Source organism: Lacerta agilis, chromosome 3 (genome assembly GCF_009819535.1).
Source record: "Lacerta agilis isolate rLacAgi1 chromosome 3, rLacAgi1.pri, whole genome shotgun sequence".
Taxonomy (NCBI): domain Eukaryota; kingdom Metazoa; phylum Chordata; class Lepidosauria; order Squamata; family Lacertidae; genus Lacerta; species Lacerta agilis.
Genome location: NC_046314.1, coordinates 108888417 through 108914806, shown reverse-complemented (window position 1 = coordinate 108914806; position 26390 = coordinate 108888417). Strand labels below are relative to the sequence as shown.

The following is a 26390-nucleotide window of genomic DNA, read 5'->3' as shown; positions in this document are numbered from 1 at the left end:
ATTTCTTATTTTTCGCCATTTCTGCACATTCCATAAGTTCTTATATCTATTCTTCTTTTCCTGGGACTTCCTTCTTCTTTCCATTTTTGAGCAAGTAACATTCCTGCCGCTGTAGCAGCATACATGAATAAATTTCTATACAGTTTGGGCAGTTCTGTCCCTATAATTCCCAAAAGGACTTTTAGTCTCAACGGGTTTCACCTACACTGTTAAAAGCAAGATTACATTTTGCCAAGCCAGAATGAGGCCTAATAGTTCCAGTCTAAGATTGTGGCACATCTAGCAACGTTTTCTATGTATGCTGTATTGACTTTGCAAGGACAGAAAGGAAAGGTGGGTAAATAGGGATGGTGGTTCTCACAATGGCCAAAATAATTCTATCCTCCTCCTTTATCTGGCCAGTGTGGTGTAGTGGTTAAGAGCGGTAGACTCATAATCTGGTGAAGTGGGTTCGATTCCCCGCTCCTCCACATGCAGCTGCTGGGTGACCTTGGGCTAGTCACACTTCTCTGAAGTCTCTCAGCCCCACTCACCTCACAGAGTGTTTGTTGTGGGGGAGGAAGGGAAAGGAGAATGTTAGCCGCTTTGAGACTCCTTCGGGTAGTGAAAAGTGGGATATCGAATCCCAACTCTTCAAAACTAGGGATGTATCATTCAAAACGGGTCTCATGTCCGTATCGTGACATCAGTTTCCTAGTTTTTGACCTAGCAATATATTGCAAATCGTGATGTGTGTGTATGTCCTATGGCAAAAATCACTATGTGGGGAAAACTGTGAAGCCAGCCTCTACATAGTGCCATCCATACTTCAGACACTGTGATATATCAGTATATCGCAATGTTTAGCTGGTGGCGTATCACAAAGTTGGCAACCAGATATCGCCCAGCCCAAACTTCTCAAAGTGGCTAGCCATTTTAAAAACACAAGAGACGGAAAATCCACAGGGAAAAAAAAACCTACGTAAAGATATGCTAGTTTAACAACAGAGCGTATGTCTCAGCCAGGATGAAAACACTTTGTGAACACAGAAATTAAAAAGGCCCGGGGAAATAAAATACTAAAAAGCTGCTTTGTCTGGTACGGAAAGCACATCAAACCTTCCCAGAGAGAGTTCTGGAGTTAGGGTGACCTCCCAGAACTGCTCACCTTCCTTACTGCTGAAGGCAAGGGGAACTGGAGGATCTCTACAATCAAGCCAGTTCAGGTGAGGGAAAGGTGGTCCTTAAGGCAAATGGCAGTGGTTATTCACTTCCAAGCAAATGCATTTCCATACCCGCTACACAGGGAGCTAGCTGCCTTATACCAGGTCAGATCACTGGCCCATCTAGCTCAGCGTTTTCTGACCAGCAGTGGTTTTCCACATTTTAAGCAGGTAATCTCTCCCTGACCTACTTGGAGATGCCGGGGATCGAACTTGGGACCATCAGCGTGCAAAGCAGATGCTCTGCCAATAAGAACAGAAAGGTAACGTGAGCCGATTCCAAGAAGTGGCAGACCCAATAGGTAGGAAGACTAAGTGGCGGTTCTGGCAGAACGGGCCACAGTGCCAGGTCAATGGGGCAACTTTCTAAGAGATCCACCCCATTGTGATTCTGTCATTTAAACATCATTGGTACAGTGTGGGATCTAGCCATCATTAAGGGTGTGTGAGACTGCAGCACCACGCTAGATTTCAAATGTCATTAAATAAAATTAATAATAATAATAATAATAATAATAATAATAATAATAATAATAATGTCCCAAGCTAGTAAACCATTGTGTCTCGTCCATTTCACAGAACCACAGAATGGTAGAAGTTGAAGGTAGAAGTTGATGTTCTTCAACGTCAACTTCGTTGGACTGGTCATGTTGTGCGGATGCCTGATTATCGTCTTCCGAAGCAACTACTCTATTCCGAACTTAAAAATGGAAAGCGTAATGTCAGTGGTCAACAAAAGAGGTTCAAAAACTCTCTCAAAGCAAATCTTTAAAAAATATAGTATAAACACCAACAATTGGGAAACACTTGTCTGTGAGAGCTCCAATTGGAGAACAGCCTTTACCAAAGGAGTCATGGGCTTTGAAGACGCTTGAACTCAGGACGAAAAGGAGAAACGTCCTAAGAGGAAGGCATGCTTGGCAAACCCTCACCGTGATCAACTCCCGGCCGGAAACCTATGTCCCCACTGTGGAAGGACGTGCAGATCCAGAATTGGCCTTCACAATCACTTATGGACACACTGTTAAGACCGTGTTTATGGAAGACAATCTTACTCGGCTACAAGTGATGGCCAAAGAAGAAGAAGTAGAGTTGGTAGAGCTGGAAGGGACCCCGAGAGACATCTAGTCCACTCCCCCCCCCCCGCAATGCAGGAATCTCAACTAAAGCATCCATGACAAATGGCAAATTTGCTGCATTGGGTTTAACCCCCCCCCCCAAAAAAACCCAGCCATTTGGGTGCTTTTCCTGCTGCTCTTTTACATTGCTTTGCTTTTTACATGGTCTTGTAAGCCGCTTTGTGTCTCCTCAGCAGAAGAAAAGTGGCATCGAAATCAATTCCTCGTTAATAAATCTCGGGTCACTTAACGGGGATTATTACGCTGCCGCAAACTTTGCAGCCAAAGGAGAATCTGAACCCTGTAATCTTATTCGTAAAGATATTTCTAGAGTGCTTTTCATTTTAAAACATCAAAGCGGTTTACGACGACAGTACGTTGAAACCAGACAATCAAGGCCATATAAAAAAGCTAAAAACAGACGGCAGTTAACTGTTGTGGAAAGATGTGCTCTTCATTGCCTGTGTTAAAAGACGGAATTGAAAAGTTTTCAGCATGCATTTTACAAGATGAAATGGAATGCGCCTGCTGAATCTTTCATCGGCCCAATGACCACTTAAAAGCTCCATTTCTCGTTGCTATCAGATGAGTCTCAAGCTCGGCGAATCATCCTGCCACTTTAAACCACTGTGAAGGGATCCTGGACATTACAGTTTGTTAAGGGTGCCGAGAGTTGTTAGGGGATACCTACACGGAACTACAACTCCCAGGCTGGTTTCCCGGTCCATCCCTTTTCCTGGGGGATTCTGGGAACTGTAGCTCTGAGAGGGGAATAGGAGTCTCTTGACCAGGCCTAGGCAAACTCAGCCCTCCAGATGTTTTGGGACTACAACTCCTATCATCCTTGACCACTGGTTCTGTTAGCTAGGGATGATGGGAGCTGCACTGGCTCCCGGTGGAGTACAGGGTCAGGTTTAAGGTGCTGGTTTTGACCTTTAAAGCCCTATGCGGCTTAGGACCCTCATACCTAAGGGACCGCCTCTCCTGGTATGTCCCAGGTAGGACCTTAAGGTCCTCAAACAATAATTTGTTGGAGGTCCCGAGCCACAAGGATGCTAGGTTGGCTTCAACTAGGGCCAGGGCCTTCTCAGTACTGGCCCCGACTTGGTGGAACAGTCTGGCACAAGAGACCAGGGCCCTGCGGGATTTAGCATCTTTCCGCAGGGCCTGCAAGACAGAGCTGTTCCACCTAGCCTTTGGGTTGGTTTCAGTTTAACCCTGATGTTTCGTTCTTTTGGTGTGATTGGTGGGCTACTTAAAAATGAGGCTGCAGTTTAGATTTAATTTTAAATTGTATTTTAATCTGTATTTTAATGAACTGTTTTATGTTTTTGTTGTGATTTTATTGGTGTTAGCCGCCCTGAGCCCAGTTTGGCGGGGAAGGGCGGGGTATAAATAAAATTTATTATTATTATTATTATTATTATTATTATTATTATTATTATTATTATTATTATTATTTTATTCCCAAAACACCTGGAGGGCCAAGTTTGCCTGTGCCTGCTCTTAACAGTGCTCAGAAGTCTCAACAAACTGCAGTTCCCAGGATGCTTTGGGCGAAGCCACAACTGTTTAAAGTGGTATCACAGCGCTTTAAATTTATGCTGCGAATGTGGCTTCAGGTCCAGCAACGCATCTCTCGCAAAACGGCCTCTCTGCATATTTAAAACCTCGTGCCTGAGAATGCCCCGTATCACTGCAAAACGCTTGTGCAGAAGTTCTTCAGCATCACTTTGTCGAATTAATAAAAAAGCATATTGAGATGAAGATTCCCACCTCTCTTAGGAAAGGAACAAATCTCTTAGCATCAGCTGTGTAATTTACTTGTTAAAAGCAATTGGACAGGAGACAGCACCTGAACTCTTCCGACACCCCCAGCCAGCCAAGCCAGCCACTCCCTTACAAATAAACACACTGGAACAAATTTAATTCAGACAGTTCATATTCCTCTTACGTTCATCAATGATGGCAAATTAAAACCAGTCTCATGCACTCCGCATGCAGGGCCCAGAGTATTTAAAAGAAGCTCGATATGTTAAGCGCAGTATATCTCCAGAGAAATTAGGTATTGACTGCATGCCTCAGTGAGTAGAAAATCTGCAAAAATCCATATGGCCACATTGATCCAAATATTACTTTTTAACACTACTAACAATGTAACAAATTTTTAAGAGGTATGCTTGACGCAGGTATAATTCTCTTTAATTATCAAGGAACAAGCAAGGGAGGCAACACTATTTGCACAACGTGTGCTTTCGGGGAAGAAAATGAATGCTCCATAAGAGCTGGGCAGATTCTGGGATTAAAATGGGGGGGGGGGAGAGAGACCCAAGCCAATCGTACGGTTGCTTAGACCATTGGTTTCAAGCACAAAGAATTGAATTTGGAGGAAATAAGAGCCCCCAATGCCGAATGTTTATCGCTCATATAGCATTTTTATGGCTTTACAGCTATTTTATCACTTCTGCCGCAAGGTGGGCTGTGATTCTGTTTATTGCCGAGACACAAACAACCCCAGTTCTGCATGCAGAGTGGGGGGATTTTTAGCAATGCAGAGAAGCAGTCTGAGGCAGGGCCAGTCCGTGGATCCTCCTAGCTAACCTGTGTTGACTGACAGCAGTTTTCCAGGGCCTCAGACAGGGGACTTCCCTGGAGATCCCAGGGATTAAATCTGGGTCCTTTCCGATGCAAATCACATGATCTACTACTGAGCTGCCGACCCCCCCACCCCACCCCACCCCACACACTCTGCACAGGTTTAGGAGCAGCAAGGGATGCAATGCAGGCAAGGGGGGCAGAGGCAGAGAAGCCCATGTGCGTGTTCAGAGATACGGCACTGCACCCAAGAACGGTTACGTCTTAGAACCCCTTTTGGTGTTCCTTGCTATTACAGTCTAGCATCATCGTGAATGGACTTGGAATGCATTTCGAGACAAACTGGGCCACTTACAAAGCACCTTGGACTAAGACGTGCAGTTTTCCAAAATGCCAAACTGGGGTCTAAACTGGACTTTGTGATTGATGCACGCTCCTTTTTTCTAGGCCTCCTAGAATTGTACATTTGGGGGGGACCCTGAGGGTCATCCAGCCCGACCCTCTGCAATGTAGGAACCTCAACTGAAGCATCCATGATTGTTGACCACCCAATCTCTGCTTTAAAAAAACTCCAATGAAGGGAGAGACCACCAAGAGAGTCCATTCAACTGTTGAACAGCTCTTACTTTCAGAAAGTTTGAATATATTATTAATCCATCCATTGGATCAAGTCCTCATGAGCACAGAAATGTCTGCTCTCTTCATCAACTCACTTCCCCTTGGCCAAAAAGAATTACCCCCACATATGCAAAAGAAGAAGAAGAAGAAGCCCATAACCCATAGGGGTGAAGCACATTACACAAATGCATTCAGGCTGAGCAAAGTACAACTCATCCCATAATTCAGCTATTTGAGCGTCTGCAGAGTAAGTATTCCCTTGAACCAGGGAAACAGCAAGTGCTCAAACGCCACCCATTCAGGAGCCGTTTTTCACCCGATAATTCCTTTCATAGACTAAAGCAGGTGCCTTTTACGGAACAGGCCATGCCCGCCTGTCGCCGCACGGCTCACGGCATCAGTGGACTTAACAGATTTCCACCCTCCTCATCCCGTTGCAGGGGCCAGAAAGAATGCTTGCCCATTATGGCCTCTTTCCTCCTGAAATGCTTCCAGCAGGTCAAACAGTGCAATTGTCTCTGCACCAGAGAGGCGCAAGAGTCCCATTTCATTTTTCCTAATGACCAGCGTTAAATGACTGCAGGTCTTAACAGTGCTGGCAAATTATCAAGGCCCTCTACATTACATGGTCAATGGTCCTTTTAATAGAAAAAGCAATAACGTATAGCTGTTTGTGCCAAGTAAAACTCGTTAGAAAGTATTAGTTTAAGATAACAGTTCAGCAGCTATTAACGACCACAAATGTTTGCCGACGCGCACGTTCCCTCTTCTGGTGGGCAGAAGGTGGGGTGGGAGGAAAGAGAGAGAAAGAAAAGGCCTCTCCCTTTTTCTCAAGTACGGACATTATTGTTTATACAGAGCCATCAATGTATATGAGGCTTGAAGGAGGAACCTTGGAGAATGGGCAACAGCTCAGTGGTCAAGGGCATGTTTCGAACGCAGGATCGATGCCCGGTTATCACCAGCTACAAAGTTTGCAGACCAAAAATCTGGGAAAGATCTAGAGAGCTGCTGCCAGCTAAAGTACACAGTACCGGCATGTATCAGTAATCTGACTTCTGTTGAAACAATTTTTTTTAAAAGAACAAATCCTTCCAGTAGCACCTTAGAGACCAACTAAGTTTGTTATTAGTATGAGCTTTCGTGTGCATGCATCTGAAGAAGTGTGCATGCACACGAAAGCTCATACCAATAACAAACTTAGTTGGTCTCTAAGGTGCTACTGGAAGGAATTTTTTTATTTTGTTTTGACTATAGCAGACCAACACTGCTACCTACCTGTAACTGACTTCTGTGCCGCATTTCTCTAAATGGAGCTTACAAGAGGTAGAGAGGGAAGACAGGGGCAAAGCTAACAGCAGGATACAAGGCATGGGTAGGCAAACTAAGGCCCGGGGGCCGGATCTGGCCCAATCGCCTTCTAAATCCGGCCTGCGGATGATACAGGAATCGGCGTGTTTTTTACATGAGCAGAATGTGCCCTTTTATTTAAAATGCATCTCTGGGTCATTTGTGGGGCCTGCCTGGTGTTTTTAATGAGTAGAATGTGTGCTTTTATTTAAAATGCATCTCTGGGTTATTTGTGGGGCATAGGAATTCGTTCATTTTCTCCCCCCAAAAAAATATAGTCGCCGCCCCCCCCCCAGGTCTGAAGGACAGTGAACCAGTCCCCTGCTGAAAAAGTTTGCTGGCCCCTGATACAAGGTATGCATATTGGCAAATGCACCAACACTGACTTAAGAAGTCCTTAAAAGCCCCAAACAGCTTTGGCCCTGTATACCTGAAGGAGCGTCTCCACCCTCATCGTCCAGCCTGGACACTGAGATCCAGCACCGAGGGCCTTCTGGTGGTTCCCTCACTGCAAGAAGTGAAGGTACAGGAAACAAGGCAGAGGGCCTTCTCGGTGGTGACACCTGCCCTGTGGAGCACCTTCCCATCAGATGTCAAGGAGACAAGTAACTATGCAACTTTCCGAAGACATCTGAAGGCAGCCCTGCATTGGGAAGTTTTTAATGTATGATGTTTTGTTGTTCTTTTATATTCTGTTCAAAGCCGTGCAGAACCAAGTCACATGGACGGGGTACAAGACCTGTATTATTTATTATTATTATTATTGTTGTTGTTGTTGTTGTTGTTGTTGTTGTTGTTATTTATTATATTAAGGCAAGGGTAAGCCAACCCTCCAAATGTTGCTTATCTCCAACTTTCATCATCCCTGACCATGCTTGTGGAGGCTGATGGAAATTAGAGCCCAACAACACCTATGAGAGCAGGAGAGTTTCTCCTAAAGGTTCCCTGAAGATCAGAAGACACAGAAGATCAGGGCCTTTGGTGTGGTTGCCCCTGTTCTGTGGAACGGCATTCCTGTCGCTATTCAACAGTCGCCTGCTATCCACACTTACCAGAAACAACTGAAGACATTTCTGTTCTGGCAACCTTTTCCAGCCATGTGAACAGGTCTCTGCCAGGGGTGTTAACTCAGCAGCACTGTTTTAAAATTTATCCGATGTTACTTCCTGTGTTTGTTCTCAACTGCTTCTTAGCTGCTTTTGTTGAATCCTGTGCATTGCCCCAAGGCATTTATGGAAGGCAATATGGTAACATCTGGAAAGCACATGTTTGCTACCCATGGGTTTTGGGTGGGGGGAAATCAAATAAAAAGCTTTATTGAAGAGGCAGGTTTTTTTGGGGTGGGGGTTGAAACTGGTAGGAGAAAGAGAGGAGGCATCATATTGGCACGTTGGGAAGGAATTTGAGACAGAACTCCTAAAGAGCACCTAAAAGAAAAGTAAAGGACCCCTGACACTTAAATCTAGTCTCGAATGATTCTGGGGTTGCGGCGCTCATCTCACTTTACTGGCCAAGGGAGCAGACGTTTGTCCGCAGAAGTTTTTCCAGGTCATGTGGCCAGCATGACTAAGCCACTTCTGGAGAAACCAGAGCAGCACACAGAAACGCCATTTACCTTCCTGCCGGAGCAGTACCTATTTATCTATTTGCACTTTTCGGGTGCTTTCGAACTGCTAGGTTAGCAGGAGCAGAGACCGAACAACGGGAGCTCACCCCATTGCGGGGATTCGAACCACCGACCTTCCGAGCAAGTCCTAGGCTCTGTGGTTTAGACCACAGAGCCACCCGCGTCCCTTAAAGAGCACCTACTCCCCCCCCCAAAAAAAGTCTCAAGTTAAACAGTAGTCAAAGTTTGGCAATAATCACTTTTATTTTTTCCACACTAGCATAACATTAGAATTGACTTTGTGTCTTGCTGACATAGCAACTAAGAAAGTCGTGTTGCATTGACCATCATCGATTGCAAGCAATGCAGCCATTGGGGGGATGGACAGGCTCGCCCAAGTGCCATATGTTTTCGATATTGACCTTTTTCTCTTTTTCTATGGCTCTTTGGGCCGGCTATTGAATTTGGACTGCAGTGTAATAAACAGCTGAGGTTTAATTAATGGTAAATGAATACAAGACACAGGTTATGACTTTAACTAATTAGGGAATTGTTGAATTAAGTCTGCCTTGGAATGCAAGGCAGTGCAATCAATATCCAATAAAAGGACTATGTATGTAATTTACCTGCAAATGTGTTTCCAATACCGTCAAAGTGAGTTTAAATAAGTAAGATATATGAAAGGCTACTGGGAGGGAGGGGGCTTGAGGGAGCAGGGGCGGGCAAGAATTTTTTAAGAAGTTAACACTTCACATAGCTGGGAAAATGACGAGAAAAGATGATGAGCCTTAGGAAGTTTGATCAGAAACAAGGAGAGCCGTCTTGCCGAGAGCACGGCAGAAGATAGTCAAGAAAGGGCCAAAACGATCACTGACTTCAGCCAACTGGTGGCCTGTAGGCAGGAAGATTCTTGTGTGTTTTGATATGAGTAGAAAAATAAGACAAGCTAGAGATGAAGCCGCAAGGTTAAATCTCTGCTGAATTAATTTAGCTTGCACTCAGTTACAGACCAGTCCCGTTTTTGTGTGTGTGAATTTTCCCTACAAATGCACGAATATTCCACAGGTAAATTGTACACATTTTGTAGGCATTCTTCCTTCCCATATAGCAAAATGCATAATTATCACTATTATTTTGCATTCTTTTAGGGTGCACTGCAAAATCTAGATAATGCAGGAGGGGGGGGGGAATTCTTCAGCTGAAGGGCCACATTGCATTCTGGATAACCTTCCAGAGGCACATACCAATGGTGGGCAACGCCAGAGACAAAAGAATGTGGAGTCCTGAATTTAAACTTCACCTTATACAGTCGGCTAGTTTCTACACATGATCATCCCGGCGCCTCTCTATTCTCGCATCCAGGCAAGCAAGAGTCATCACCACCAGAGGTTAAGGACACGCACTCCAGCTAGGCAAATTTATTCAGGAATGGTGTCGATCAAGGAAAGTGAGGGGCGTGGCCTGAAGAGAGGCTCAATGGCCAAGACGGAGAGGCCTGGAGGGCTGGGGGATGCCCGAGATTCTCCTATCCCCGTGTCTAAATTTGCAAGCAGGGATGTCAAAACAGATTCATCTGCTGTGAGAAGCGGAGTGAACAAATTACTTGGCCCATTCCCAAGGCAGGCTGGAAGCAGTGATGAAAAAAAAAAGAGTGAGAGAGTTCCACTCTACTACTGATCTGATTGTACAGCTTCACAGTGCACGACATCAAAGTTTACTTAAAGGCAGTAATTTCCTTTCTTTAAAAGAAAAAAAAGGGACAAAAGTAGTTCTCTTCGCCTTGCAGCATTATTCAAAATCCACTGTTCTGTATCACGCTTTCTCCCTTGCTGCACTACAGATTGCCACACTGACATAGGGGGGCAGGAAGTCACCACACAAACCCCCATAAACCTGCTGCTTCTCCAAGTATGCTCCACACCAGCCCAATTACTCATTTATCCTCCCCGAAATGTTTCTGAAGGGGTGAAGGAAGACCGAGGGAGGTGGGGGGGGGACAGAGAAGGGAGAGAGCAACCTACCTACTCCCTTGTGGGCATCCAAGCTGGTAAACTCTATGGTCCCATTATGGCCCTTCTTAGGATTTTCCCGATACTCTTTGTGGTTCCCATCGGGACAATATCTGTAGGCGAGTCCATAATCAGCAAGATAAACCTGGAAGACAAGAGGAGAGAAATGAATGATGCTTTTGTCCTCTGGAAAAAAGTATAACCTTTCTAATTAAGCTGGAGGAAAGCGGTGGCTTGAGGAGACTCTCAGATCTGCATTTTATTAAGCCAAATGGCATCTCAGGATAAAATATGTCCATCGAGGGGCTGTTAAGAGCTACCCTCGCCCTCCTGAGTTGCGTGCCTCTTCCATACCCAGTCTTATTTCAGAGCAGAAAGGGATTTTTGTCTGTTTTGCTCCTAAGCTGTCTTCTCTCCAGGTGGGCCTCCAGACATCATAAAGTGCAATGTGTCTTTTATCTGTCTCCATGCTGCTTAGGGGACCCCGTCTCCTCCTTACTAAACACACTCACACACGCAGGCACGACAGATCCTGTCTTTCAACAGCCAGCCCTTCGACAAGTTCATAACAGCCGTGCTTACAGAAAAAGGACGGAAGGGGAAAGTTTTTCACAAACACCAAGCCTACAACATACTAATTTTTCCTTCTGGTAGGGGGACGGAAAGGCTCCAGGAGAGAACATCTCTCTGTAGTTGAACAGAAGCTTTTGAAAGTTTTCCAACGGCCACACGAAAGAAGAACTGCAAATAATCCTGAAAAAAGAAGGTCCCCTGGTTGTCAGTTTTGCCATGTCTGGATTTGGCAGCATTAAGAAAAACATGGTAACCCATTAGGGGCGATGTCTCAAGCAAACCCAGCTATGTTAATGGCTGCCTTGCTGAGCACTTGTTTAATGAACTTTCATACAGAGCATGCCAGCTTGACTTGGTAAACTCCAGGTTAGATTACTGCAATGCATTATTCGTGGGGCTGCCTCTGAAGATGGTTCGGAAACTTCAGCTGGTGCAGAAGTTGGCTGCTATGTTGCTCACTGGGGCAAGACAGTGTGAGCATATTACACCAATCCTGGCCCAAATGCACTGGCTGCCAATTAGTTTCCAGGCCCAATTCAAACAGCTGCTTTTGACCGATAAAACCATAATATACACACACACACACACACACACACACACACATATACTTTGGCCACCACATGAGAAGAGAAGACTCCCTGGAAAAGACCCTGATGTTGGGAAAGATGGAGGGCACAAGGAGAAGGGGACGACAGAGGATGAGATGGTTGGTCAGTGTTCTCGAAGCTACTAACATGAGTTTGGCCAAACTGCGAGAGGCAGTGAAGGATAGGTGTGCCTGGTGTGCTCTGGTCCATGGGGTCACGAAGGGTCGGACACGACTGAACGACTGAACAACAACAACAACAACATTCATTTTATCACAAGAGAAACATACAAACATAAAAAGACAAACAAAAACACAAATATTTCTTATACAGTCATAACTTCCTTAACATTGTTGCATGGCTTCCCCCGATCCTTCCCATCTGAATTTCATTGTTAATCACTATAGACAGTTTATAAAAGGAAAGGGAAAAAAATATCATAATTTTACTCTTAAACATTCTATATAAATTAACCTAAATTCTAAATCTAGATTTGACCGAAAAAGCCTTAAACGGCTCAGGACCGCAATACCTCAAGGACCGGCTCTCCCCATATGAGCCTACCCGGACCCTGAGACCATCCTCGGAGGTCCTTCTTTGTGTGTCTCCTCCATGTGAGGTCCAGAGGGTGGCAACATGGGAAGGGGCATTATTTTGCAGTGGCTCTGCATTTGTGCAACGCTCTCAACAGGGAAGCTCACCTCCTGGAGACCTTCATTACGTAACTTGAGGTACCAGGCAAAAACATTCCTCTTCTTCCCAGGCCTTTGGCTAATTAAAGAATCGATGTCCTTTTAAATTTGAGGAGGTATTGTTTTTGTCTGTTATGAGGTAATGTATTTTTGTGTTTTTATATTGTAAACTGCTGCATGATCTTTGAGTGAAGGGTGGTATAGAATTTTAAATAATAATAATAATAATAATAATAATAATAATAATAATAATATAATGGTAATAATAGTAATAACTAGGGATATGTTGGGGTGGGGAATCCTTCAAGATTTTTTTCCCAATATATTCCATAAATGTTTCCAAGATGCAAACACAATGTACAGTGGTACCTCGGTTCTCGAACGTAATCCGTTCCGGAAGACTGTCCGAGTTCCGAAACGTTCAGAAACCAAAGCGCAAAGGGCTGGCTGCAAATGCAATTGAGACAATTGAAAAACACGCAGCGGACGCTGTTTGACTTCCGAGGCGCGTTCGAGAACCGAGGTACCACTGTAGCAGAAATATATTTGTTACTGTACACCAGGGGTGTCCAACTCCCAAGAGACTGCGATCTACTCACAGAATAAAAAAAAACTGGCAGAGGTTCAGGTCAAAGTTTTTCAGCTTTTTTATGGAGGAAAGTCCCATTTTGGGGGGGTTTCAGGTCAAAGTTTTTGAGCTTTTTTTATGGAGCAAAATCCCGTATTTTTTTGGAGGGGGGTGGGAGGAAAAGTAAAGGGGAAAGGGGAAAATCACTCACCAAAAGATCGCTGAGGAAACAATCTGCCTCACAGCGAAAACTCCGTTTTCCGTTCCAGTGATCATGAAAAAATGGAGGATGGGGTGAGGGGGTGGGGCCAGATACGCTTCTGCCACCACGAAGGAAAAGGAGGCTGCGATCGACCGGAACGTCCCGGGGATCGACCAGTCGATCTCAATCGACCTGTTGGACAGCACTGCTGTACACCACAGGGTATGGGGAACTTCTGTTCCACAGACCCCATCTGACCTGCCAGACCGGAGCTCCTCCAGAGCATGGAGTACAGTGGCCAAATGATCCAAACGGGGTTGTAGCTGGCGAACCAGCCAGAACTATTTAAAGAAAGGCAATCCTCACCACTTAGGCCACCTGAGCCTCCAGGGACAATGTTGAACAGAGGAGCACCTGTAAGATTCAGACCTGCTCCTTTCCCCACCTGCCGGACAGGCCATGCCCTGCGCTAGACTAAACGTGAAAAGAAACGTACAAAAAAAAAAACAAATTATGGAGTTACAGCACCACTGAAGAAACAGCCCAAAGTCTTCGGAGAATAAGCACCTGTTAAAAGCTTGATAGAATAAGTGGACATTGAGCAGCAGCAGCAGCAGCCACTGCCCTTGAGGCTCATGCTCCTGACCAACACCTTCGAAGCATCACCAGCGTTAAGAAAATCACTGCATTAATTTGCAAGCTGCTAAGTTGGAGAAACTACTTTCCGCATCACTCTTTAACTAGTTTTGTGCTTACCTGGCAGGCAAATCCCTGTCCTAGCCCGACCTTGCTCTTAATTTAATTATATTGCTCTTGATGGGTTTCTTTCTTTTCTGTCTCCCTTTTCCTTTTCTCTTTTTTCTACAAAAAAAGGCAGTCAGGCTATCTGGTAGCTGATTCTATTAAAATTACTGACTCCTGTTTGTGCCCCCGGCAGATTTACAGTCTTGGGATGGCTGGTCTGTGTCTTAAAGGGGCGTGAAACCCCTGATTCTCGCTGCTGCATTTTCTGTGCCTATTTGGAGCGTGTCGCCAGGACTGCAGCTTTCTGTTCCTGCAGGGGCAACAGCTTTTAAAGATTATACTGATTATATTTCTCACCTGACGACCTGTACAAACTGCAATACAAAGATTAAAGACTGGAGGCGGCGTTTGGAAATCTGGGACAAGGCACAAAGTTTTGTCAGGTTGACCGACTCTTATTTCCTCCCGTATCCTCTAGCAGATTCATGCTGCTCGCTACCCAACCTAGCTGAGCTGGAAAGACAATAATGCGTCAATTCACTGTGATGGAAGAGGCAACTTAAGTGGAACTGGCTGGCATTCCCTTGTCATTGAGCTTAGCAATGTAAGAGGCAGCCTTACCCAAATATTGTCTCCATTTAGGCACAGAGAGAGAGCTATGCTGTATTTTATTATTTGGAATTCACGAACTGTGGCTAGCCAACTGCAATTCTGACACTGCTTAAATGCAGGGGGGGAACACACACTTTAGAGCAGGGGACAGCAAACTTTTTCAGCAGGGGGCGGGTCCACTGTCCCTCAGACCTTGTGGGGGGTGCGACGAACCTCCACTTCAGACTCTCCCCTCGTTACTAAGTGAATTTTTAATCAGGTGTTCTGGGTCAAATTTCAATCCACCCCACCTGTCCCTCTGAGGTCCGTCCGTTATTTCACTTCCCTTTTATTAATAATCTGGGAATTTCTTAGTAACGGGAGTTTTCCTGTCCAGCGGCCGTGGCCGGTTATATCCTCTGCTCCGGGCTTCAGGGGTTAACCTCTCCTTTGCCTACAGTTTGGGGTCTCTCTTTATTAGATCCCCTCACTATATCAGTTAGCTAAGCCCTCTTAGCAACTCTGTGGCAATACCAGGGTTTCCGCCCGCTAGCCCCTCCTGAGGGAACTCCAAGACACAAACTATCACCCTTCAGGTTAGTTTTGTCCTTTCCCTGAGTTCACCTCCTCAAGAGCCTATATAACTCGCTGGACCAAATGAACGACGATATTTTCTTAGCTCAACAATAAGAGGTCTTTATTTCTTACAGAACATAACGGTTTCAGTGATGGTTCATAAGCTTAGTTTCATAACAGTGTAAACTCTTTCTTTCAGCAACATATACACATCTTCAACGATCCTAACCAACCTAACCTAAACCTAACCTGGCCCCACACCCTCTTTCTTCCAGTCACCACTCTCCCTCTCTAAGGGCTGCTCCCTCCTTTTAAAGAGCAGAATGTCCCGCCTCCCAAGGGGTATCTGCCACTCAAAGTGGGGTGCCCATTAACTCCTAAAATACCGTGGGTTTCTGAACTTCCTCTAACTTAGATCTGATTCATTACAGGAGGTCCGGACTATATTTTGGGGGGAAATAATAATGAACAAATTCCTATGCCCCACAAATAACCCAGAGATGCATTTTAAATAAAAGGAGATATTCTACTCATGTAAAAACACCAGACAGGCCCCACAAATAACCCAGTGATGCATTTTAAATAAAAGGACACATTCTACTCATGTAAAAACACACTGATTCCCAGACCGTCCACGGGCCAGATTTAGAAGGCGATTGGGCTGGATCTGGCCCCCCAGGCCTTAATTTTCCTACCCATGGTGAAGAGAAGAAGAGTTTGGATTTGATATCCTGCTTTATCACTACCCAAAGGAGTCTCCTTTCCCTTCCTCCCCCACAACAAACACCCTGTGAGGTGAGTGAGGCTGAGAGACTTCAGAGAAGTGTGACTATCCCAAGGTAGTCTGCATGTGGAAGAGCGGGGACGCGAACCCGGTTCACCAGATTACGAGTCCACCGCTCTTAACCACTACACCACACTGGAGCACTTTCCAAAGTAGTTTGAGCAACTTTTAATGGGACAGAAAGGATGCCATAAAATAAACTCTGAAAGAAGAAAGATTCCACGAACCCTAAGACAGAAAGTCATAGATGTAACGAGACAGGGAGACAGAATTTTGGACAGAAGCGAGGAAGCTCTTCCTCACTGTAAGAGCAGTTTGGTCAAGGAAAGCAGCAGCTCAGGTGATTGAGGAACCACATTCCTTGAATATTTCCAAGGAAATGCTGAATGAGCAACTGCTGTGGATGTTTCAAGCGTTTATTCATTCATCAATTCAGATTTCAATTAAATCTTATTGTAATCATCTGATGGCTCAAGGCATAAAGCACCTGCTTCACACCCGATCCTTAGCAGCTACACGGAACTGAAAAATACACAGCGGACCAAGGAGAGCTTTGAACACTGTTGCCAGGGCAGAAAGCTCAGCACCCTCTCCTGATGCACTGCAACAACCCTCAAAGCGTTAAGAGGCTTATTGATAAAAAGAGAGGCTCTTTTGCCCTGAAGATTCACTCAATGGCCTAACGCTTCCCTGCAAGTAAATGAAATCAGCAGCAAGCTGACCTTCCGGAGGTCAGCAGATTCCGATCATATTACAATTCCCAACACATCATTTAGGAGGTCAAAGGAAAAGAAGAGGGCTGGTTTTATTCGCTTGCCTTTCTCACTCCCATACAAGTAAACAAATAATTACTTGCTTTAGACACACACACAAACCATTGTTGTTGCATGTGTGCTCTGCATTGCCTATAACGCTGCGAACATTTCAGACAAAAGTAATTGTAAAACACTTCTATATGGTGTGATTTTTATTTATATATATATAAAAATTCTGAAAAGCAGATATTCTGGAATGGAAATTTCCAGCAGAAATAAATAAAATTCCGACACAAACTTTCTTAGTTATTTCAAAAAAAAATTAATATACCACTTGACTGTAAAACAAGAAAGAAAGAAAGAAAAAGCCCTCGAGGTTTAGCTATTCTTAAACCTGGTTTGGAATTAACTATGTCTTAGTGCAGGGATGGGGAACCACACACCCAGGGGCCAAATGCAGACCTCTGTGTGGCCCCTTGGTACACTCCCGCAGCCCTCACCAGCTGCTTTGAGTGATGTTTCGCCTGGCAAGGAATGTGTCATTGAACATTGTGCTTCTGACTGGAAAGCTCAGTTGGTTAGAGCACAGAGCTGATAGCGCCAAGGTTGCAGGTTCGATCCCTGTATGGGACAGCCACATATTCCTGCATTGCAGGGGGTTGGACTAGATGATCCTCAGGGTACCTTCCAACTCTACGATTCTATTATTCTCGCCTCCCAGGATGGAGACCTCTGGCTACTGTGGGGCCTACTGCCTTCCCCCTGCATTTTTGCATCTGGCCTCACTTATCCCTAGCATGTTGTCCTATGAAAGAATCTGGCCCTTAGGATTTTCCCTTCCTCACCCTGGGGTTTAGTGTAATGTCTGGCAAAGCTGGCAAACCAGAGCCTAAAGCCATGCACTTAACTGTTGCCTTGTTTGGGAGCCTTTAGGCAGCGCACGCAAATATAGGCACTAAACGACAACATCAAAAGAAGGTTCAACTCCAACAGAATTATCACAAACTAAGGATCCCAAAGAGGAATCATGGTCAGAATTAAACTCCAATAAATTATACTAAACACAACCTAGAATCATAAAACTGTAGAGTTTGGTTGTCTAGCCCAACCTCTTCCAGTGCAGCAATCACAGCTAAAGAACCCTTCGCAAGCAGAGAACTTAATGTCAGAAAAGAAACACAACTATAGAAAGAACATATTGAAGGGGAATACACTACAAACATGGGGAAATATTTCATTCTTTCATATATATTGTTTCAGTCAACGGAGCTGCCATGTAAAACCCGGCAAGATATATTGCTTTGTTAGCTCAGCAATAAATCTGGATCAGCAGTATATTAGCAGGCCAACTTAATTAGGCCGCAGAACTCAACGACGGCATTATTAGCAGCAAAGCGGCAATCAACCGCGCTGCAAGATGCAACACCTGATCTCTCCAAAGCATTCGTCCCTGGGGCGCAAGGAGTTCTCATCCACTTCAGTGGCATTTGCAGACAGGGAGTCTCATCCAGCTGGCCTGTGCATGGACACAAAGACCAAGGTGTGCACAGGGAACTGAACGAAGGATTTCAAGCTGCAGGGACCACTTTCAATGCAAGTCCTCACAGTGTGTGCAAAGCTGCACCCGAGCTGCCCGAAACTGCTTTAAGCGTGCATGCGCTACACTTAAAAAACCTGTCTGCATGCTGCACTTTCAACTCTTAAAATGTTTTCTTATGATTATATATAAACCGTCTTAAAAGGTAAAGGGACCCCTGACCATTAGGTCAGTAGCGGACGACTCTGGGATTGTGGCACTCATTTCGCTTTACTTGCCGAGGGAGCCGGTGTACAGCTTCCAGGTCATGTGGCCAGCATGACTAAGCAGCTTCTGGCGAACCAGAGCAGCACACGGAAACGCCATTTACCTTCCCACTGGAGCAGTACCTATTTATCTACTTGCACTTTGACATACTTTCGAACTGCTAGGTTGGCAGGAGCAGGGACAGAGCAACGGGAGCTCACCCCGTCGTGGGGATTCAAACCGCCGGCCTTCTGATCAGCAAGCCCTAGGCTCTGTGGTTTAGACCAGTGTTTTTCAACCACTGTTCCGCGGCACACTAGTGTGCCGCGAGATGTTGCCTGGTGTGCCGTGGGAAAAATTGAAAAATTCAAGAGAATTACTTTATATATAGTCAATATAGGCACAGAGTTAATTTTTTAAACATTTTCTAATGGTGGTGTGCCTCGTGATTTTTTTCATGAAACAAGTGTGCCTTTGCCCAAAAAAGGTTGAAAAACACTGGTTTAGACCACAGTGCCACCCGCGTCTTAAGTTAAAACAGAAAGAAGGCACTGCCTACTCGTACTGCAGCCACAATTTTATTTGTTTGTTTCATAATATTTACATACTGCTCGGTTATAAAAGAACCTCAAAGCGGTTTTACGAAAAGAAAAGGTAACATAACAAAACCATCACTAAGAAAAATGAGCAACAATAATTTCAGACACCTGAAGAGTTAAAAGGAACAATAGACTAACAGCAGGTTAAAACTCGCATCAGCTTTCTAAGCATGAGTAGGTTTGCTGTCTAAATGAAAGTGTTTTGTGCAGGTGCCGAAGAAAAGACTACAGTGAAGGAGCCTGACAGATATCCATAGGCAGGGAGTTCCAAAGTTCAGGTGCTGCCACACTAAAAGATCAAGTTCTTAATGATGAACGCAGAAGAGGATCGAAGCACAGATTGTGCTAGGGTTATGTTTTTTAGGGGTATTTTTTGTCTCAATTAAAGAAATGCAACTCTGATTTTGACCCAATATATATGTAAAAAAATATTTTAACAAATTGGAAACTGAAAGTGTTCAGGTAGGCGAAGGAGGAGAATAGCTGCTGAGGTGGGTCCCCTCCCTTTCTGCTCCCGTTTCCAATGCCAGCTACAAAATGAGGTTTTGTTTCGAAGGGCGGCACCTGCAACAGCGCCAATTCTGCCAGTCGAAGCAGTTGAGTGGTTACCTACGGGCTAAGGCCAAGGAAGTGTTTGCACCCACCTCAGTGCTGGGATGGCCCAAAATGCTACATTTTCCTTGCAAAAAGCAGGCAGGGGGTCTCGGCCCTGAGTTGCTTAAGTGCCAAGACTGGGCATCCCTCAGCCTTCCCTTTTAAAGATCACTCCCTATAGCACAGACAGAGCGTTTTACGGCCTGATTAGATTGGACGATACAGCTGCAGGTGCTGGTGGAAGGGTCGTTGGTGAAGGAGGCTACCTCAATGGTAATGCATCTGTCTTGCATGCAGAAGGCCCCCGGGTTCAATTCTGGCATCTACAACTAGGACTGGGGGAGCCCCCTTTGCCGGAAACCCTGGAGAGCGGCTTTCAGCCAGTGCAGACTATACTGATTTTCAGGATCCTCAAGGGGTTGCTCACAAGTAAAGACAAAGTCCATCTTGTCTTTTAACCATTTTATTGTGCAAGGCTATTTACAGTGCAGAGCTACTGAGAAACATGACTACCTAGTCGCTAGACGAATCCGGAAGTGCCGTTCTACGGCTGCGACCCCAGCATAAGAATTCCGGCATCCTGAAGTGCCGCCTTCCCGGCCTTTTGACCCCTCTGCGCAGTTCGGGCGACAGAAGTGGCAGCTCCCCTTCAGAGCGGGTCTGCCGGGCGGTGCTGGGTCCTTGAGCAACATCCAGGAGCCCTCGCTCCACCAGGCTGCCTGAGGATAACTCCTCCTCCCCAGGGGAGGTGCTGGAAGACCCGCTGGAAGATGTATCACTAGCTAGGAGTGGCTGGGGCTGTCTATACCCACCCGGACTCTGTCTGGCAATGGAGTGCAGCTCCCTGACACTGATCTAGCTGGAACATTGGACTGAATCACAATAAGGTCATAGTCAGGTCATTTAGCAGGCTGGATCTGGCCTGTGGAACTAATGCCGGTGACTCTACAGAGCTATGCGATTGCCCACACCAAAACAAACCATGAACTATAGCAATGAACTATAGCACATACCCCAACAAAACAAACCATGAACTATAGCACATACCCCAACAAACCATGAACTATAGCAATGAACTATAGCACATACCCCACCAAAACAAACCATGAACTATAGCAATGAAATATAGCACACACCCCAACAAAACAAACCATGAACTATAGCAATGACCTATAGCACACACCCCAACAAAACAAACCATGAACTATAGCAATGACCTATAGCACACACCTCAACAAAACAAACCATGAACTATAGCAATGAACTATAGCACCCCCCCCAACAAAACAAATTTAAACAATGAAGCAGGTGGGGGCAAATGTGACACTTACCTCATGTGGATTTCTGTAGCCCAAAAGCAAATTTCCTGCTTTAATGTCCCCATGAACGTATTCATTTTCATGTATGTATTCCAAAGCATCCAGCTAGTGGAGGAGAGGGGGGAAAGACAAATTACAAAGGAAACCAGGAGTCATGATGATATTAGGTCAGTGGGTCAGCAAGTTTTAGTCGGAAAGCAATAAGCTGAGGAAGGAAAAGCAGGTCATTTTCTTATCTCAGGGTGAAAGTGGGGGGGGGGGGTGAGGGAGGCGTTGAAATTTTGATCTAAACCCATCTACAGTGGTACCTCGGGTTACAAACACCTCGCATTACAAACACTTTGGGTTACAGACTCCACTAACCCGGAAGTAGTACCTCGGGTTAAGAACTTTACCTCAGGATGGGAACAGAAATCGCGCGCCGGCAGCAGGAGGCCCCATTAGCTAAAGTGGTACCTCAGGTTAAGAACGGTTTCAGGTTAAGAACGGACCTCCGGAACGAATTAAGTTCTTAACCTGAGGTACCGCTGTATGAGGTTCATGGCCGAGGACAGCCTCCCCAGCTATCACAATACACAAGTTCCCCAATATCAATGAGTAAACAACAGGTGATGGAAAAAAATGCATCTCTGTAATTCGTATCAGCTTCACTCAGTTAAATCTGCCTATGGAAAAAGAAAGCACTGAGTTGTATTCAATGCTACTCCTGATTAAAGAAGGCCCATTAACGTTGACAGGCATGGCTAACTTGGGTTAACATCAACAGGTCTATAATCTGAGTACAACTTGGTTGGATACAACCCAATATTTCTGAAGCAATATGTAATTCCTTTAACGATAACTTATGAAAATGGCACAGCAATCTGCGTCTGGATTACGTTGCAGAACTTCCCTGTTAGAGGTGCTCTTTTTGGGTTAACAGTACATAAGCATCTGTTAGAGACTGTTTAGACAACACGCATTTCCTTCAAGCTTCGCACTGCTAAGGGCCTAATACCCACCATGCGGACTCCAATCTGTAGAACCGTTCCCTTGCTGAACTTTTGTCCTCCTCTTTCAAAGATGCTTTGCAGATCCTCTCCTAACCTTTCCATCACCATAAATCTGTAACTATATAAAACACAGAGAGAGAGATATAAGCATAGGATTGTCATGGCTTGTTGCCTTGCATTACAAGCAACAAAACGTATTATTCTTTTTGTTTCTTTATTTATGTATGTACCACTTAATGTTAAAATAGGCTTCTACGAAGTATAAAAGTCCCTTACACAGACATGAAAATATAAGCACCCACAATAAAACAATCCTATTAAAACCACACAGCAATTCAAACCAGGGACTCAGGTCGAGAGATCAAGGGAAGGCCTGTGTACACAGATGCATGTACTAGGACTGCACTAAACTGCCTTTTAGCAGATTAGACCTTAAGAGTGCAATGCTCCAGTTGGTAGTTGGGCTACCCAAGACCCTTCTAATTTGAGAGGTATTAGTTTGCCTGTCTTCCCAAGTGATGTGTAAAAAATTTCAGAGACATCGTTGATGGGAAGAAAGGCAAACTAACGCCAGTGTACTGGAAGAAGTGAAGATCACCAGTGTCGAAGCAATTATTCTTCAACATCAAGTTCGTTGGACTGGTCATGTTGTGCGGATGCCTGATTATCGTCTTCCAAAGCAACTACTCTATTCCCAACTCAAGAATGGAAAGCGTAATGCTGGCGGTCAGCAAAAGAGGTTTAAAGACTGTCTCAAGGCAAATCTTAAAAAAAAAAATGTAGTATAAACACCAACAATTGGGAAGCACTGGCCTGTGAGCACTCAAATAGGAGAACAGCCTTTACCAAAGGTGTCATGGGCTTTGAAGACACTCAAACTCAGGATGCAAGGGAGAAACGTGCTAAGAGGAAGGCATGCTTGGCAAACCCTCACCCTGATCAACTCCCACCTGGAAACCTTTGCCCCCACTGTGGAAGGAAGTGTGGATCCAGAATTGGCCTCCACAGTCATTTACTGACTCACTTTTAAAACCGTGTTTGTGGAAGACAATGTTACTTGGCTACGAGTGATCACCAAAGAAGAAGAATTTGAGAGGCCACAGGGACAGCAGCTGAGACCTTCAGGCTTCAAACCATGAGGTCTATCACTGACCTAAACAGCTTCCTCCTCCTTTTCAGGAAATGGACAACTGAACTCCCCACCCTCAAAAATGCTGATTCTTATTCACTTCCATTGTGTGTTGTGTGTGCGCGTTTCCCTTACCTTTTGCCATTATGTTCAGTCTGGCCAGCTCCGCAGAAGAAAGGAATTCCTAAAAATGTCAATCGTTTCAGCTTCATCCACTTCTTGACTGGCAAAAATGTAAAGAACATAATTTTTTTTAAAAAAGTTTCCTTTTTATTTAAAAAAATATATATGCTTGCTGGTTTAAGGTTTTTTTTAAAAGAAACAGTTGGGCTTAAGGTGTTTATGCATTATTATTATTTATTATTTATTCTATTTATACGCTGGCCTTCATCAAAAGTTCCCAAGGTGGTGTACAACGTTAAGAACACGTGTTTTGAAACTGTTAGTAGAAAATAACGGCATGAAAACAAGAATGCATGCAACTACATTTGCGGAAGACAACAACTGTGTGCTTCTGTATTTGGAAAAGCGCTATTGCACTGTAAGAAGTGCGTAAATGCTTCGACTCGTCTGCCACTCCACTTACTATGCTCTTGTTTTGCAGCTCGCTGGTAGAATTTCAGTTCAGAAAACAAGGGTCCGTTTTCGAGGTATTCCTGCATTAAAAAAACAACAACAAAGAATCAAATGCATTGGATGTATCCAATTAATGAATGTTGCTCACAACTAGGGCTGGGCGATATCTGTTTCTCAGCGTCATTGTATATCACCAGCTAAACATCACGATGTCTCAAGAGTTGAACAAGGGTTGGAGGCACCCCATTTTTTATTTATTTTTTAAAACAACCCTCAGGCCACAAAGCTTCATACTGTTACCGTATCTTTTGCTCCATAGGGCGCACCGGACCATAGGGCGCACCTCATTTTTAGAGGAGGAAACAAGGAAAATATATATATATTTTCTGGTTTTCCTCCTCTAAAAGCCCTGTTTTTTTGAGGATCAGCTAAAAGTTTTGTAGCTTTTTTTGCAAAGGGAAAAGCCCTGGGTTGTTTTTGAGGATCAGCTAAATGTTTTGCAGCTTTTTTGCAAAGGGAAAAAAGCAAAGCTCCTTTTGCAAAGGGGGAAAAGCAAAGAGGGAAAGCCCAATTTTTATGGGGTTCAACTCACATTTCTGCAGCTTCTGAAGGAAAGGGAGCCATTTCTACAGTTTCCAGACAGATAATCTATTCAGCCATTCACATGTCGCTGGGGAAACAAACAACCTCCCTCTGCAGCACATTCAACAATGGAGGGCGGGGCTGAAAGGGAGCCAGGACTCTTATCTCTCTCCCAATCTCTTGCTGATCAGCTGCTGAGCGGGGTCCTTTCAACACCCCTTTTTCTCTTTGTAAAATAAAAAGCACTATCTGCTTTTGGCCCCTGGGCAATTCGGCTCCAGGGACCACCATTCGCTCAATAAGACGCACAGATATTTCCCCTTAATTTTTAGGAGGAAAAAAGTGCGTCTTATGGAGTGAAAAATACGGCACATATTTTAGACCAGGCATGCCCAACTTCCAAGAGACTGTGATCTACTCCCACTATAAATAAACTGGCGGTGATCTACCCATTGAATTGGCCAGAGTTGTTTGAGGTTTTTTGTGGAGGCTTTATCAAAGTTGTTGAGCATTTTTGATAATTAACCTCACAGGATTGTTGGAAAGAAAAAGGGAAGGCTGGTAGTTGTGGTGAAGAACCCTCTATATCGCTATGATGTCCTTAGAGGAAGGATGCGATAATGTTGTGAAAAATGAATAAAGAGGATAGATAATGGGTTGCATCCAGTGCAGGACTTTACTATCCTCTGCCCATGTACCCCCAGAGTCTATCCTAGGGGGACCTCCTCCCAGCCCACTGGAGCAGATTCTGAGGGTGCACGTTTAAGGAAGAGGAAGTTCTCCTGTGCCAAGTAGACACAGGTCTCCTTCCCTCCAAACCCTCTCAGGTGTTGAGATAAGCAGAGGAGGGACTCTTGGCAATTCCACTGTGCCCTGATCAGGGTGGTGGGGTGGCCCAGGAGAGGGCGTTCTTCGTGGCAGCTCCTAGGTTGTGGAACTGCCCCCCTCCCCCGGTGTACCTGGCACCTCCATTCTGCAGATTCCATCGTAACTGTAAAACTAGAGTGAGAATTATTACTCCGGTACTGATGAATATTAATACTAGGAGGTACATCAGGAAATTATGCTGTGCTGTTAGGGACAGGGCCTACAGACATTTTGAAATTGCATTGAAAATGAGGCAAAAATAATAATACAAGCCTCTTTTGTAGGGAAAGCAACATTGAGGAACTGCAGGGTAGATTTCAGCACTTGTTGAGATACATTGCACTCTTAAGGTCCCTCCGTACAGGGGTAACAGTACATTTTTGGTGGATTTATACTGGGCTGTCCACACATCACTCTGCTTTATTAGTTGTTCTGTGGTGCTTTCCCCATGTTATTGCAAAAGAAGGAAACATACCCTGGAATTCTTGTGGCATGCAAAGTTACAGGATTTCAACAGGAAGTTACAGGGCATGAGACAAAGCAGTCTTTCTACCCCCCAAGCTATTTGCAGGTGCAAACATTACTGAAAGCACGATGAAGAGTTTGGATTTGATATCCCGCTTTATCACTACCCGAAGGAGTCTCAAAGCGGCTAACTATCTCCTTTTCCTTTCCTCCTCCACAACAAACACTCTGTGAGGTGAGCGGAGCTGTGAGAGTTCAGATAAGTGTGACTAGCCCAGGGTCATCCAGCAGATGCATGTGGAGGAGCGGAGATGCGAACCCAGTTCACCAGATTACGAGTCTACCACTCTTAACCACTACACCACACTGGCTCACGATCAAGTATAACCGCCCCAATATCATCGTGAGCGCAAATCACCACAAATGTGTAACAAAAACGACATACAGAGAGGACCTTACAGTAACTTACAGCCCTTTGCCAAGGAAGTTGATTTTTTTAAAAGGTATGAAAATTACCACTTTAATGACATGTTCTGCACTGTCTTCTACGGGAACATCAAGGCGAGGGGAAGCTGCAGGACAGAATGTGGGTGGAAAGAGAGAGAGGGGTGGGTTATGGATGAATTGATCTCTCTAGCTATGAACAGAATTTAAACTAAGCATCAACAGAGACAATATGACAAGTCCCATACAGACCCTGTTGTTTAATAACAAACAACACCATTTATTTAAGTGCTTCTCTTAACAGATCAATAACTAAACACCTCTGGGCAATATGCACAAATGATTTAAAGGACTCGAATAGTATCATAAAATCAAAAACATAATAATAACAACAGCGACAATGAAAATATCTTCTCACTGCATAACAAGAACCTCATGTAGACCCCTACCCATTTTCTTCATTACTTCAA

At 44.7% G+C, this 26390-nt stretch overlaps 1 protein-coding gene across 2 annotated transcripts in view; it reads right to left on the bottom strand.

Annotated features, from left to right (window-relative positions):
* Positions 1-26390, bottom strand: part of VRK2 (VRK serine/threonine kinase 2) — a 70906-nt gene that overhangs the window by 28342 nt on the left and 16174 nt on the right. For both annotated transcript variants that reach the window (XM_033145124.1, XM_033145126.1), the window contains exons 3-8: positions 25993-26048; positions 23573-23642; positions 23122-23209; positions 21867-21975; positions 20878-20970; positions 10511-10643 (exon numbers count right to left, since the gene is read on the bottom strand). In XM_033145124.1, coding sequence (XP_033001015.1) covers positions 10511-10643; positions 20878-20970; positions 21867-21975; positions 23122-23209; positions 23573-23642; positions 25993-26048 — 549 coding nt within the window. The remainder of the gene's footprint in view (positions 1-10510; positions 10644-20877; positions 20971-21866; positions 21976-23121; positions 23210-23572; positions 23643-25992; positions 26049-26390) is intronic.